The sequence below is a fragment of the Balearica regulorum genome, chromosome 3 (assembly GCF_011004875.1).
Source record: "Balearica regulorum gibbericeps isolate bBalReg1 chromosome 3, bBalReg1.pri, whole genome shotgun sequence".
Taxonomy (NCBI): Eukaryota; Metazoa; Chordata; class Aves; order Gruiformes; family Gruidae; genus Balearica; species Balearica regulorum.
In genome coordinates this window covers 80,519,716-80,534,164 of record NC_046186.1, presented here as the reverse complement: position 1 = coordinate 80,534,164, position 14,449 = coordinate 80,519,716, and the positions used below count along the sequence as shown (strand labels likewise).

General features: G+C 47.1%; 1 protein-coding gene across 3 annotated transcripts in view; it reads left to right on the top strand.

Annotated features, from left to right (window-relative positions):
- The first annotated feature begins 729 nt into the window (after positions 1 to 729).
- TRIM67 (tripartite motif containing 67) overlaps positions 730 to 14,449 on the top strand; it is a 40,894-nt gene continuing 27,174 nt past the window's right edge. For all 3 annotated transcript variants that reach the window (XM_075748646.1, XM_075748645.1, XM_075748644.1), the window contains exons 1-4: positions 730 to 1,962; positions 8,628 to 8,723; positions 12,621 to 12,743; positions 14,065 to 14,175. In XM_075748646.1, the coding sequence (XP_075604761.1) occupies positions 1,051 to 1,962; positions 8,628 to 8,723; positions 12,621 to 12,743; positions 14,065 to 14,175 (1,242 nt within the window). In that variant the 5' untranslated portion in view covers positions 730 to 1,050. The remainder of the gene's footprint in view (positions 1,963 to 8,627; positions 8,724 to 12,620; positions 12,744 to 14,064; positions 14,176 to 14,449) is intronic.

The window sequence follows — 14,449 nt, the reverse complement described above, 5'->3', positions numbered from 1 at the left end:
CGAATTAAAAAAAAAAAAAAGCAGTGAAATCACTCTTATGTATAATCTCTTCACTATCAAAATAAACCACTGCTACATCCACGCTAAGCATATGTAGAGTAAACAAAACAGATGGGGGATTTCCCACTGCTGGTTTCTTTCTTCTAAGGATAGTTATTTTCAGTTCATAAACTCTCAGCTGTCATCCCTGATTTATCTTCACAGCAAATTCCTGTTGGGGTTACGCGGCTACGAGCTTGGGCGATGCGGCACGTCTCCCTGCTCGCTACACTCTTCTGTCCCTTCCAGCCGCAGCATTTGTAACCGGGGTTCGTGCTTCCCTTTTAACCCCTTTTTCATTCTTCCCTCTAACCGTGCCTGACATTTTGTGCATCTGGGTTGTGCTCCAGCATGGTGAGATCCCTACGAAGGAGAAACATGCTCTTAGTTTGCTGGAAAGCGTTCTCCTTCCTCCTTTCCTCGGGAGGGGAGAGAGGGCTACTAAGGATAACGAAAGCCCGCCTGCGTTCAATCCGCTACGCAAACAATGGCTTTATTTAAACATATAAAGACATCGCTGTATAGAGATCCTTTAAAAAATGTTTTCGCCGTTCCCAGCCGTGGAGAGAGCGATCACTTATTTGCTGGAAAGGGCTCCTCCCGCCCCTTCCTACTCCTGCCCTCCCTCCTTCCCCCGCCTCCCTTCCCCATATATTATTACTCTATGCCACCAACGTTAAAACAGCCCCGCCGCGCTCCCTGCCCGAGCCACGGCCTCGAGTGAGCCTTTCCCTCGCCCCAAGCAGCCGCCAGCCGCCGGGCGGCTCCTCCGGCCCCGGCCCCGGCCCCGGCCCCGGCCCCGGCCCCGCGGCGCGGAGCTGTCTATCCCCGGCGGGTGCTGAACCGCCCGGCGCGGGAGCGGGGACCGGAGCCCGCCCGGCCTCGCCCCGGCACCCGGAGGCGAGGTAGGCGGCGAAGGGCGCCGCGGGGGATGGGGGGAGCCGGCGGCGGCGACCCCGCGCCGCCCGCCTGAGTCCGCCCGCGCCCCGCACACAAAGCCGCGCCGCGGCCATGGAAGAGGAGCTGAAGTGCCCGGTGTGCGGCTCGCTCTTCCGGGAGCCCATCATCCTGCCCTGCTCGCACAATGTCTGCCTGCCCTGCGCCCGCACCATCGCCGTGCAGACCCCGGAGAGCGAGCAGCACCTGCCGCCCCTGCTGCACCCGCGGGGCACCGCGCCGCCCGCCGCCGCCACCGCCGCGCCGGGACCGGGAGCGGCCGCGGGCTCCGCCGCCTGCCTGGACTCGGAGTGCGCGGCGGGCGGCGGCGGGGACCACGCGGACAAGCTGAGCCTGCACAGCGAGACCGACAGCGGCTACGGCTCCTACACCCCCAGCCTGAAGTCCCCCAACGGCGTGCGGGTGCTGCCGCTGGTGCCGGCGCCCCCGGGAGCGGCGGCGGCGGCGGCGGCTCCGCGGGGCGCCGGCCCCACCAGCTCCTCCCTCACCTGCCCGCAGTGCCACCGGAGCGCCTCCCTGGACCAGCGCGGCCTCCGCGGCTTCCAGCGGAACCGGCTGCTGGAGGCCATCGTGCAGCGCTACCAGCAGGGCCGCGCCGCCGCCGCCGCCAAGTGCCAGCTCTGCGACCGCAGCCCGCCCGAACCGGCCGCCGTGCTGTGCGAGCAGTGCGAGGTGCTGTACTGCGCCGCCTGCCAGCTCCGCTGCCACCCGGCCCGCGGGCCCTTCGCCAAGCACCGCCTGGTGCCGCCGCCCGGACCCCCGGGCGCCCCCGCCGGCGGCGGCGACGGCGGCGGGAAGGGGGCGGGCGGCGGCCGCAAGCTGCCGACGTGCGCCGAGCACGACCTGGAGAACTACAGCATGTACTGCGTGAGCTGCCGCAGCCCCGTCTGCTACCAGTGCCTGGAGGAGGGCAAGCACGGCAAGCACGACGTGAAGGCCCTGGGCGCCATGTGGAAGCAGCACAAGGTGAGTCCTGTCAGCCGGCCAGGAGGAGCTGAGGCAGTGCTCGGCTCTGGGATTTGTTCATCCCAGTGCCCTGACATCGGGTTGAGTTTGTGGGACATCAGGACACTTCACATCCACCATCCTCCCAGGCTTTTTTCCCCTTGGCATGGTGCTTTTAGGTCTGCGGTCCTTCCTGACTGCCCCAGCGACTCCACAGCCTCTGCTCAGGGTTAGAACATCCACCAACTCCCTCCCGTATTGGCCTCCCCTTCTCTCAGCCAGCAAATCTCAGGCTAAACCAGGCCCCCAGAGACACCCGAGATTAGCAAGTCTGTCTCGCTAACTTGTTTGCTTTTCACAGGGTCTTTGGCCATCCCGTCCTCTTGCAGGTGGTGGCAGCCACCTGTGAGGAGCAGGAGTAGGCAGGATGGTCATTCCTTCCTTTCATCACCTCCCTTTCACCTGGGGCTCAGTGGCAGCTGCCACAACCATTTCCTGCCACACCTTCCTCCCTGCCATGGTACCAATGAGAGAGAGTGGCCCGGAGCCACCCAAATGTTTTAGACAAGAAAGTGTGATAGGGAGGGTCATGGGACATTGTGTTGTCTCTCCTGGGCCTCCAAGAGGCATCCCCTCCCACTCAGTTCCCAAAGAGGCCAGAAGGAATGGCTGTAGGGACCTTTATGACACAAAAATGAGTAAGGAAGTGTAGGATGGATGGGGTCTGGGGACAAGTAGAGCTTTTTCTGATTCACGTAATGTCACAGTCTGATTCATGCTTCCTTGCAAGCGATGCTCCTTACCCCTCCCTGGAGCCCCCATGGGAAGACTTTGGAGCCAGAGAGCCAGCTGCTTTGCAGCGCAGGCAGTTTGCTGGTTTCTAGTAGAGCTGCTGTGTCACTTGGCCATGCTCTCCTTGTTAAAAATAAGACTTTACAACCATCTGAATAAAGAGCAAGACATGACCTTCAAAGTTGCAAAAGTGTATGAAGTTAGCTCATTCTTGCTAAGAACAGTGGACTCTGGGAAAAATATTAGTTAAAACATATGAATGTCCAGAGGGACTTCAATACCTGAGTGCTGAGAGCAGTCCCGTGGAGCTTCCCGCTGTAGTGGGGGAAAGGACTTCCCCCCAAAGCTGTGCAAAGAGCACTCGGCTAGCTCTGCTGGCTGCAGGATTCCCTTCTTCTCACTCGCTGCTACAGTTAGCAGTAAAGGAAGCACAGAGAGATCCTTTCAGACGCTGAAGGAGAGGGCTCATCATCCCTCAGCCGTGGAGTGGCTAAGCACAAGCCAGGATAAGACATTTGGCAAGGAAAAAAAAAATTGGCTTTCGATTTTAAGATTAAAAAGAGATGCCACTTGGGGGGATCTGCATAGTTTCTCCATCTGAGAAAGACACACTTCTTCAATACGTGTTTTAGTTTGGATGCTCTCTGTCAGGGGCTTAGCCTAATGTGACTGATGTTTGTGCAGAGGAGCGTTCCAGGATCCACTTCTGAGCAGAATTATTTTAAGGAGCAGGGTCTGAGTTCACTGTGCAAGTGTGGCTGCTGTTTTGGAGTGTGAGAGACCAGCTTGTGCTGTATTATGGTCTACCTTGAGTTAAAACTGTTTGATGCCTTTTGAACCATGTGATAAACTCTGGTGTAATCAAAGTGCACAGTCAGTAAATTTTCTTTCCTACTGTCCAATATTGTCAAAAGAAAGAACAGCGCCCTGTTGGCTTGTATTTTTACTGCATTTTTTTCTGGGAGTGAGGTATCACAAAATGTGATTTTTCTCTTGATTTACAGACTCAATCAATGTGAAACTTCTAGTGAAAGAAAAAAAATACTCAAAATTAACTAATTTGTGGACTCTAAAATTGTGCTCTTGTGAATAATATTTTTCCCAGAACCATGCGCTTGGCAGAAAATAAATATAATGGAACCATATAGCCAGACAGCCTAAATCATCAGCTCACATTCATTTAGATAAATTGTTTTGGAATTAGATACTTCTGCTTAGAAATAGTTCTCAGATACGGCAATTTCTACACGTTTATTACCTGTACTTACTTTGGCCAAACCATAAATTACTTACATTGATTGGTATGCCAAATCTAATTCAAGTTCTATATGTTCTCTCCAGATGCTCCAGGCGTAGCTGGAAGAGGCAGGTGGAAGGGCTTGTCGATAAGCTTTCTTAGCCCAGTAAATTTGACAAACTGACAGTTGTTCATCATCAGCTGATAAGCACCTGCTTATCTCCTTCTAAGACCACTGGCTGGTATTTTTCACCTAAGAAGGGCTGCCACAGCCATTTCCCCACCTCGCACAGTTTCATCCCACACCACCAAATTTGAATCAGTTTTTCTGCTGACTTCTAGAACTGCTTTTCCAGAAGTGCAGTCTGCCTTCAGCTTCAGATTCCGCTCCCATTCCACTTCTGTATCATGTAGTTTTGTTCAACCTGTTTGACTGCTCCTTTGTCTGGGCCTTATATAGTGATTTTGTGGTAAATAGAGTGTGTAACCTTGTCTGTACAGTGCTGTAGACCGTGTGATAAAATGTGCATTTACCCTCAGCTGTGCTGCTGGCACGAAAGCTGTACAAGGCTGATTGGCCCCTGTTCACAATGCGGGTTTCCCCTTTACACTGCTGTACGTAACTTCTTCAGAGAAATTAAAAATTGTGTGCAATAAAAACAGGGGCCCAATGACATAAATCAGTGTAAATCCACTGACTTAACTGGACTTTATTATAATCACTCATATGAACTCTGCAGCAAGACCAACAGTTCATGAAGTAAAACTGTGTAAGTCTACTGCCAAAGTGAAGTCCTTTTAGGTCTTTGTAACAAGAACAGTGACACTGTTGTCAGATTTGAGTTGCTAGGCTTTTTGACCTACTAACATGAGGAAGAATGGTGGACACATTTCAGCTCTGCCATTCTGCATGGTTTTATATATATATATATATGCACCAAAACGCTGGAAAAAACCCCACAGCTGGATAGGCCTGTGACAGGCAAGCAGGCAGGCGGTCAAAGGCAAGTATCAGAGCCTGAACGCCTGCTTTTATTTGCCAGTCTAAAGACTTGTGTTCCCAAAAACACGAGGGCTGTTTCAGAATTCAGCACCAGGGTAAGCTTATCTAATCAATAGTTAATCTGCTGCTAAAGAGAGATGGAGGGAAAACAAATTAAATGAGCATGAACTGTTTGGTTGAAAAAGGATGTTGGCATTATCTGGTTCATTTTCCAAAATCAAAGGAAGCATCGCTCTTCCATGCCCATCTGGGTTTAATTACTCACCCTCATTATCTGTCTGTTCATGTATTTGATAGACATAGAAACTTGGTATCCATCTCCAGCATCCACATTTTTGGTTGCAAGATTAGGTATTCAAGTGCCATGGTTTAACCCCAACCGGCAACTAAGCCCCATGCAGCCGCTTGCTCATTGCCCCCCACGGTTGGACGGGGGAGGCAACTGGAAGGGTGAAAGTGAGAAAACTTGTGGGTTGAGATAAAGACAGTTTAACAGGTAAAGTAAAAGCCACGCACGCGAGCAAAGCAAAATGTGGAATTCATTCTCCACTTCCCATGGGCAGGCAGGGGTTCAGCCATCCCCAGGAAAGCAGGGCTCCATCACGCGTTAACGGTTAGTTGGGAAGACAAACGCCATCACTCCGAATGTCGCCTCCCTTGCTTCCTCTTCCCCCAGCTTTATGTGCTGAGCATGACATCATATGGTATGGGATATCCCTTTGGTCAGTTGGGGTCAGCTGTCCCAGCTGTGTCCCCTCCCAACTCCTTGTGCACCCCCAGCCTGCTCGCTGGTGGGGTGGGGTGAGAGGCAGAAAAGGCCTTGGCTCTGTGTAAGCACTGCTCAGCGGTAATGAAACCATCCCTGTGTTCTCAACACGGATTTCAGTACAAATCCAAACCACAGCCCCATACCAGCTACGATGAAGAAAATTAACTCTATCCCAGCCAAAACCAGAACGTAACGATAATGCCGGGTAGAATACCGTTTGTCAGGAGTTATTAATTGTCGCAGTCAATGGAACTTGTAACGTTTCAGTTTGGCTTCCAGTAAATATTTCTGCAGCACGAAAGATTGCTCTGAGTGTACAGGGCATTTTTTATGGCTTGACTGGTTTACTGAGGGCTTAGTCATGTAGCTCCATTTGATTTTAATGGGAAGTGCATGACTAAATTCCGCTGCTTTGTAAGATAGCTTTTACAAATGCTTGGAAAAACAAGGCTATTATCTCTAAGCGGGTTTCACAAATGGAGATCTGGTCTCCTCAGCTTCACGCTGCAGTTGCATTAATGCAACCACAGGTTTTAATGAACGTGGCAATTTGCTTATGAGCCCTTTGAACAATGACATTGTTGAGTTTCTATTGCAGCTCTTTGCAATGGGAGCGTGCCGGGAGTTGGGCATGATTGTGCTAATTGCCATCGTACATATGCTGGTTACATTTTGTCTGCAGTGATTCAGTTTTCAATGGCTGCTGTGATGCCCACATAGAGCTTTCGGCTCTTCCTATCTGGTGAAATGCACTTTGAGATGATTTGGAAGCTAGGGCAGATGTTGGAAAAGTGGAAGTTTTACTTTTGTCAGGACCAAACATTGGTTTTGATTTGAAAGAAAGGAGCCCTTGCCTCCCTGGGACAATTTGCTTGGGCCAGTCAATGGCAGAGCTTACCATGCTTACACCACCTGTTTCGCCCTTCCTCGCCAGCCACTTGGTCGTATGCCACTTCCACCTTGTCCCGTGCCAGCTTGGCAAACCAAAGGCTCAAATGCGCCTTGTGGATGGAGCGCAAAGTGCAATCTAAATAGGGTGGGCTTTAAACTCTGGCAACCATGATCAGCCCGTGAAATCCTGATGGTCTGATCTGGGAGAAAATAGGGATCCTTCAAGGACTTAGAGTTTGGTTCTGTGACCTCAAGTACTGTTCATTTCAAACATCATTGCTTAAAATTTTTGTGCAGTGACAGGAGTTTGTGTAAGAGAATATTAAATATTCAAATACTGCAAAACATACACAGTAACGTGTCTTCCCGTTACATTTTTTACAAATGACTTGTAGTAAAGCATGTTTTATTTTCAAATTTAGCGCTAATGTAATACCTGCAGCTGGGCTAAAAGGGAAGAGTTTGAGTGAAGATGAGGAAAACACAGTGGGATTGCTCTGTAATTCGGTCCCAGCTTCCAGTCCGGGTTTGTACCCGCTTGCCGCAGAGCCGCGCGGGGTCAGGCAGGTGCCTCTGCCTGCGTAAGGCTGCCTGCCTCCGAGCTGGGCTGTGAGGTGCCCACGGGGAGCTGCCAGGGTTTGCTCTTCCCTCTCCTGTGCGAATGAGCGAGCGCGAGGGGAGGATGAGTAGGAAGCATTCAGGCGGGAGGTAAGCTCCAAACTTTGGCAGCCTGAGGAAGTGAGCTGTGCCCTTTTCAGGGATGGAGTAATTTACTTCCCTCCAGGAGCAAGAGGGAAGCAGAGAATGAGTGGTGACTTACTGAATTTCAATTAGGACTGCTCTTGGAGGCTGATAACCTTTGTGCCTTCCTACATACAAGGCTCTGTCTCAAGGCATACTCTAGTCCTAAGGAAACAAGAGACAGCAACCTTCTGAAAGCCTGATGTTAGCAAAGATACTTCATCTTCCATTTCCTGATGTCAGTTGTCGTATCCATTTGGCAAGGATAATTAACTAGGCATCAGTAATCTGGTAGTTGCCAAGTCCATTTGAGGGGTAGACCCACGAAGAGAGTGTCCAACCTGCAGGACACTCATGCTGGGACCAATCTGGTCTCTGTGCATTATGTTTGCATGAAGAAGTAACTCTGAATCCGGGCTTGCCATGGGCCGACAAGCAGAGCAACATGGTTTCTGTGATCCCGGTTGGGCTTCTGGGGAACCTGCAGCGGGGCTGCTCCGGTCAGACCATGGTGGTTCTGGGTCTCTCAGGGGCAGAACCGCCATTTCCTTCCCATCCTGGAACTCCATCGAAAAGCCTGTGGTTCAATTTAGAGATCTCAGGTGCCAGATGAGGGAAGGGGAAGTTAAGTCTTCAGTGTATACTTACAAAAGACATATTCCTTATGTCTCACCAGTCAAAAGTTAAAGGAAGGGGTTTTTCCAGCTTTCCCAGAAATACTCACCCTTTTGTTGGATTGTAGCATGGGAAACTGGAGCCCCAAAGGGACGTTACTATGAAGTCTGAAAATGCAGATTTATCCTAGTGTATCTATCTCAGGTTTGGTAGGATCTACCACATTTAAAAAGAATTCAGGCTTTGATGAAAAAAAAAGTGCCACTTTGGAAAGCAGTTGGGGATTTTTCAGCATGACAGATGCTACTGTGTAAGTGTAAGACTATTATTTCCCTATATATGTGGGTAGCTGTCTTATAAAAAGGTATTTTGACTTACCAAGTCACTGCAATAAAGTGGAATGTGCAGACACAATACATGACTGCCCCCACATGCATATTTCACCTTTATTAAATCTTATTACAATTAAAATCTTAACTATTCTTTTCTAGTACAAACACTCCGTGCATGTAAGAATACATGCAACAGCAAGTAAGCCTTTTAGCACATTATTAATCATCAAAACCAAGGATTAGTAAGAAACACATTTGCATTTTATCTCTAATTTTTCCTTTCCCCCCCCTTTTTTTTTCTTGCAGGCACAGCTGTCTCAGGCTTTAAATGGTGTTTCAGATAAAGCAAAGGAAGCTAAAGAATTTCTGGTTCAGCTGAAAAATTTATTGCAGCAGATCCAGGTAACTGTAGAATATTAGCTGTTTTGATAATACAGTAATCAATAGAACTGAGTGAATAATTTATTTGATGACTTTGTCTCCTATGCTATTCTCATCTTTCCTGGAATCATCTAACCTTTCTTGAATGGATTTGCTAGGCACAATTATTCATCAAATAATGCCTGCAAGCCCCTCTTAGCTTCTAGACTGTTTGCTGTTTATTGCAAGAAGCTGATACTCAATGCTGGACATCTGAGCTGTGTTGATTAGTATTTGATTGAATCCATCGGTCATGCTTCTGGTCTCCTTCCTGTCTGCAATTGCTTGAATTGGGCATTTTAACACATTCAGAATTTAGTACTTGTTTTTCGTCTTACATTTTCTAAAAATGTACTCATTTCTGGACAGAATCCAGTCAACCTGTTTGTTAGAGTATTTGCAGGAAGTAAAAAAAAAAAAAAAGAAGAAATGAACTCTACAAAATCAATGTGGTCGTTTATTGAAGCAGAAGATACTTTCATGCCTATAATTGCCCAGCTTTAATAGTCAGAAAAGGGCTCATGGTGAGTGCAGTAATTGAGGGCACAAACCTCAAACGTAACAAGTCCTGTTTTCAACCAAATTTAGACTCGTCAGTGCTGGAGGTCAGATTATTCTTAAGGTCCTTCTCATCCTATAGAGTGTGGCTGGAAATGTGCTTCACAGCACCCAGGAGGGGACACTTGTTATCCGCAGCAGCACTGCTCTGTGGCAGTGGGGTTTCTACGGGATATACATCATCTGCTCTGCTGCTTGCTCATCTTTCATCAACAAGCAAGTCCTGTTCCTGTTACTAACAGAAAGCCACAGCAGAAGTTCAAAAATCTGTATTTGGTTTAGAATTTAATCCTTAAAATTCCACTTAACTCTCCAGATGATGAATCTGTACCCCAAATGCTGCCCAAGCTCTCAGGTTGCCACAGGGCAGTGTAGCTACCCACCCTCAGAGTCTTCTGCGGCTGTGTGGAGAAGGGAACAAACCAAGACTGGAAAACTGGTGAAAAAAAGCACACCCAACTGAAAGAAACCAGTGTGAAGCCACTGACTGGCACCTGTCACATGCCATGTTTTAGACACAGTGGGAGGTTTCTCTCAGCTGACTTTACCTATTTAAAAGTTATGTAGCTCATCTAACCTAGTCATTTAGGCTTCTTTCATTGTCGAAGGAGAAGGACAGGCACCTCTAAAGAGCAGTTCTTCCTGTAGGTATGAACAGTTATTTTAGGATGGAATAACTCATCCGAACCAGTAGTCTATCACCAATCTTTTCTTGAGTCACCTAGATCTATTAAAAATGTATTTTTCCCTCCTGAAACCTAAAGGTAGCCTATTACAACTATTTATGACTAAGCTGTAAAATGCTTTAGCATGTTTCAATAAAATCACTGCCAAATCACTCTGCATAAGGGAGCTGCTACAATTAGATCAAAAGACCAAGCCATTTCTTTGAAGCTGCTCATTGCTTAAAATGCTAGAGGAGAACTCAGAATAGGAAATCGTTTCCAGCAATCACCCTCTAACATTTAGGCACATCTGGGTGCAAAGCTGAATCTGACCCTTACATGTTAAGCCAGTCTCCAGCATGAGTCTGAGTGAGGACATCAAATTTCAGCAAACCAAAACAGCAGGACTAATCAGCTGCATATGTATTCCTAAGTAAAACAAGGCTGGGGCACAGCTCCGAGAGGATCACCCACATACTTTAACCCTTAGTGAGCTGCCTGGCATGGTTTTCTCCCACGACAAATTGCACTCTTCCAAGGTGATGCTTGAGCAGCATTTGATGATAGCACATACCAGGGAATACTCCTGGTAGGCAGGTTTGGTACGGCCACGCTATTTGAGGGGAAAGGGTTTAGATGTGTCTTGAGCTGATCTGTGTCTTTTGGCATCTGGACCAAAAAACCAGTTTTTGGACTGTTATTTGGGGGGGAATAGATGGAACCTTTGTGCATAGATTTATACCCAGGACCATGTATCTCAGAGCAGGTTATGTCTAGTAGAAGTCTTATGATGGTTGCCACACACATACAGACATTTACCCCCCAGAAAAAATGTCTTTAAAATGTATGTTGTTTACACAAAGGAGTGAGCAATATGTACATTTTATTATCCTGTTTCAATGCACAGCAGACCAGACAGCCATCTGCACTATTTATCTCCTCTCTGAGTTTGCCAGAGCTACCAGGAGCTGTGCTTTTACCTTGCCTGAGGCAGTTTGCAAATTCATAATCTACTTTTCTTTTCCCTGCTTTGCAGATCTCTTGTTTCCTTCCCTTCTCCTTTCTGAGGTCACTTTTAAATCTCTTGGTCTCTTCTTTTCAGAAACTGCCTGTTCCTCATTGCCCCTGTTGCTTCCTTGCTCCTCCTTGTTGCTGTCATTATCCCATCTGCTGTAACAATTTCATCCTTTCTCACTTGAAAGAGGCATATCGCCAAACACCCCGTCTGATGTGTGAACAGAAAATGAGGAGAGAAATGATGCACTACAGCCATCGACTGATTCAGGCTCTGTACACAAACCAGCACTTCAAGAGTAGCTGGATGGAAATGGGCTTAAGAGGGAGTTGGGTGTGATATAAGCCGAGGAGGGAGAGATGCAAACAGGAAGAGTCTAAGACAAGCCTGTGAGCCGTAACTGGGCCGTCTGGTGTCTCTCCCCCCACCCGTCTTGCTGGCAGGTCTAGGACTGCGGCGGGGGCCTCTCAGGGAAGAGTGATCCTGCATCCCTCGGCTGGAGAACAGGATGCATGGATCACAGTGGGAGAAGGGAATACAGTGCTGAAAATTTTGCTCGCAAAAGAATGAAGACAAAGCAATGAACAGAAGAGAAAAGCATAAGCAGAAGAGCTAAGAGATAGCGATGAGTTAGGGGCGTGTGATGGCTTTCCATAGAGATAATTCTCCTTCAGCGCATGTTTAAAATCTTCTCACATTTAATGCTGCTGCTTTTTTTTCTTATTTGAGTATTTGGGAGGAAAGCTGCTGGGACAACTGAACATCTCCTGAAAAGAGGAGCTTGAACACTTTCTCCTTTTAGTCTCACGAGCAGAGGAAGCGAGGGAGAGCCTCCCTCTGAATGAGTGCTACAGCATCAGTTCCACGGCCAGAGAAAGCCATCCCCAGGAGGAGGGGCAGCTCAGGACCCTGTAGTACCATCTCCTCAGATTTCTATGGCTGCAGTGGGATTCTGTGGTAGCACGGTTTGTTCCCCATTGATAAGACAGGGGTTTACGATACCCACACCCTGCACAAGGCTCAGTGGGGACAGGTGTTTTATACCTCAGATGCTGGCCTCTGCGTAGCAGAGACTTTTACCACAATGTGAATAAAAAAACTATCATTTGTTTAAAGCAAATCAAATGCATGTCTCCACTGCCAAGCACTAGCTATTTTTAAAGAAGTACTTGGTGCAATACATAAAATCTCAGGGCTTTGAGTAATTTCCTTGTAATAAGCCTGTAGACCAGTTTCTGGTCAATAATTCTCTTCTAATTGTCATGGTGTAGAGCCAGTGATTTCAAAGTTGTTAAAGTGAGATAATTAAAAGGGAGAGGGGGGACAGAATTGTCTTATGTACATCTATGCACTATGTTTGTTAAGTTTAGATTTTACATTATGTTGTACTCCATCTGTTGTCCAGAAAATGCCAGTAAATCAGGGTTTCAAATAAGCCCATTTTGTAGCGTAGCACCTTACTGTTTCATTTTATAGCATGCAGCCATTACCAGTACAGCTATAATGAAATCAGAAAGGCAACAGAGATGCCGAAGTCTTGAAAGGAAATCTTTTCTGAATGGAAACCCAGGTAAGAATGAACAATAGCTTAAGATGTACGATATGCTTTCTTTGATGAGTATGACTCTCACCTTCTTCTAGGAGAACGGGTTGGATTATGAAGCCTGTCTTGTCGCTCAGTGCGATGCCTTGGTTGATGCGTTAACGCGACAAAAGGCAAAACTGCTCACAAAGGTGACCAAAGAACGTGAGCACAAGCTGAAGGTGAGCACAACTCTCATCAGCTGAGCACGGCTGTTGATACCTGGTGTTACTGTGCATTTTGCAAGTCCCCAGCCCTTTGCACCGTGAAAATTCTTAGTGACAAATTCCTAAAGTCCTTCAGCACATTCCAGTTCAGCAGTTTGATGGAACTGTGCTTATACGCTTAACATGAGGCATATACTTCAGCAATTGGTTAACTCAGGCCATCAGTCTTTATTTATCTGATGGTTTTGGGCTGTCTTTTGAGAGGTGCTTGTCAGTGAAACCTGTGTGTGGTTTGGATTCTTGAACCTTCCAAATGCAAGAAAGCCATTTTGCCCAAGTAAGATTTTGGGATTTTGGTGTCTCTTGAAACCTTTGAAATTAAGGCAAGACGCTTCCAGAGATCCATGTGCTTACTCAAAAGATATTAAAGAAATGTAGTAAACAGGGCGGAGGGAGAAGAAAGCCATAAATGGTTGAGCAAAGTGGCAGTCAAGAAATGTTTAAATAATAGACTATTTCTTGAAACGTTGAACTGCATATGTGATTTTGAGGTATTATAGTGCCCGTAACATTAATAGTATCTAAGACAGAAGGAAAAATCAAAGTGAAAAATCTAACATGGCAAACAACAAATAAAATCTACCTGAGATCAGCATTTAAACCTCCCTATACTTAACAAGAATCAGCACTTAGGGCATACTACTAACAGCACAGCTAATCCTGCAGTTTATTCCTGTTAGGCTGTTGTACCTCAGGAGTTGTGCTATCGAACACAGTGCTATTAGGCCTAGTGTACAGCCGTGTGGCAGCAGAATATGTCCAAATTCTGGAGAAATGAGATGCAGCTTTTTTATTTCTTAATCTTAGCAAAGTGTTCTTAAGCAGACCAGGATCAATGGTGAATTGTGAAGAGAATGGTAGAGTATAATCTGCAAGAAATTACTCCTGCAGTTTTCCTCTATAATATTTGCCTTTTAAGTCAAGGATTTTTTAAAAGCTCAGATTTTAATGGAAGTGTGATTGTAAATGTGAATACTGCAAATGCAGAAACACGTTCTGTGCTTTTTCTGCCCTCAGCAAGCCTGATCTTTGAGCAATTAATCTGCTCTGAAAAATTGAGATTCCCTGCGCACAACATTTTGCCAAGCTAATTATCGGTATTTACAATACAGAGCAAGTGAGTGTAGCTGATGGAGATATGGCAATGGCCATATGGCAGCTAAATTAAGCATAGCTTTAACACACTCTTCCATTCGTCGTCTCTTCTGCAATAATCTTATACAGTTCACTGTAAGCTGAGGCAGTCATCAGAACTGTACTGATGCTTGTTTTCCAGGTTGTTTGGGACCAGATAAATCACTGTACACTGAAGCTACGCCAGTCAACGGGGCTTATGGAGTACTGCCTAGAAGTTATCAAAGAAAATGATCCCTCTGGGTTTTTACAGGTATTTTCCTTTCCAATGTTCTGGTGGAAAAATGAATACAATTTAAAGCTAAATCTAAAAATGGACTGCTTTGCTAATTAGCCTCTTCCACCCCCGAGGCAGGTTCACCTTAACTCCTGTTAGTCCTGTCGAAAAGCTCAGACAGCCTGGTGATTGCACGAGTGTCCCAGCGAAGGGATGCCTTCGAACAGCTGCACTCTGACCGAGGTGCGGAGTAAGCGGTCACACCACTTCCTGACTGCTGACGTTTTCCCTCTTGCCAGCCCTTCCTTCT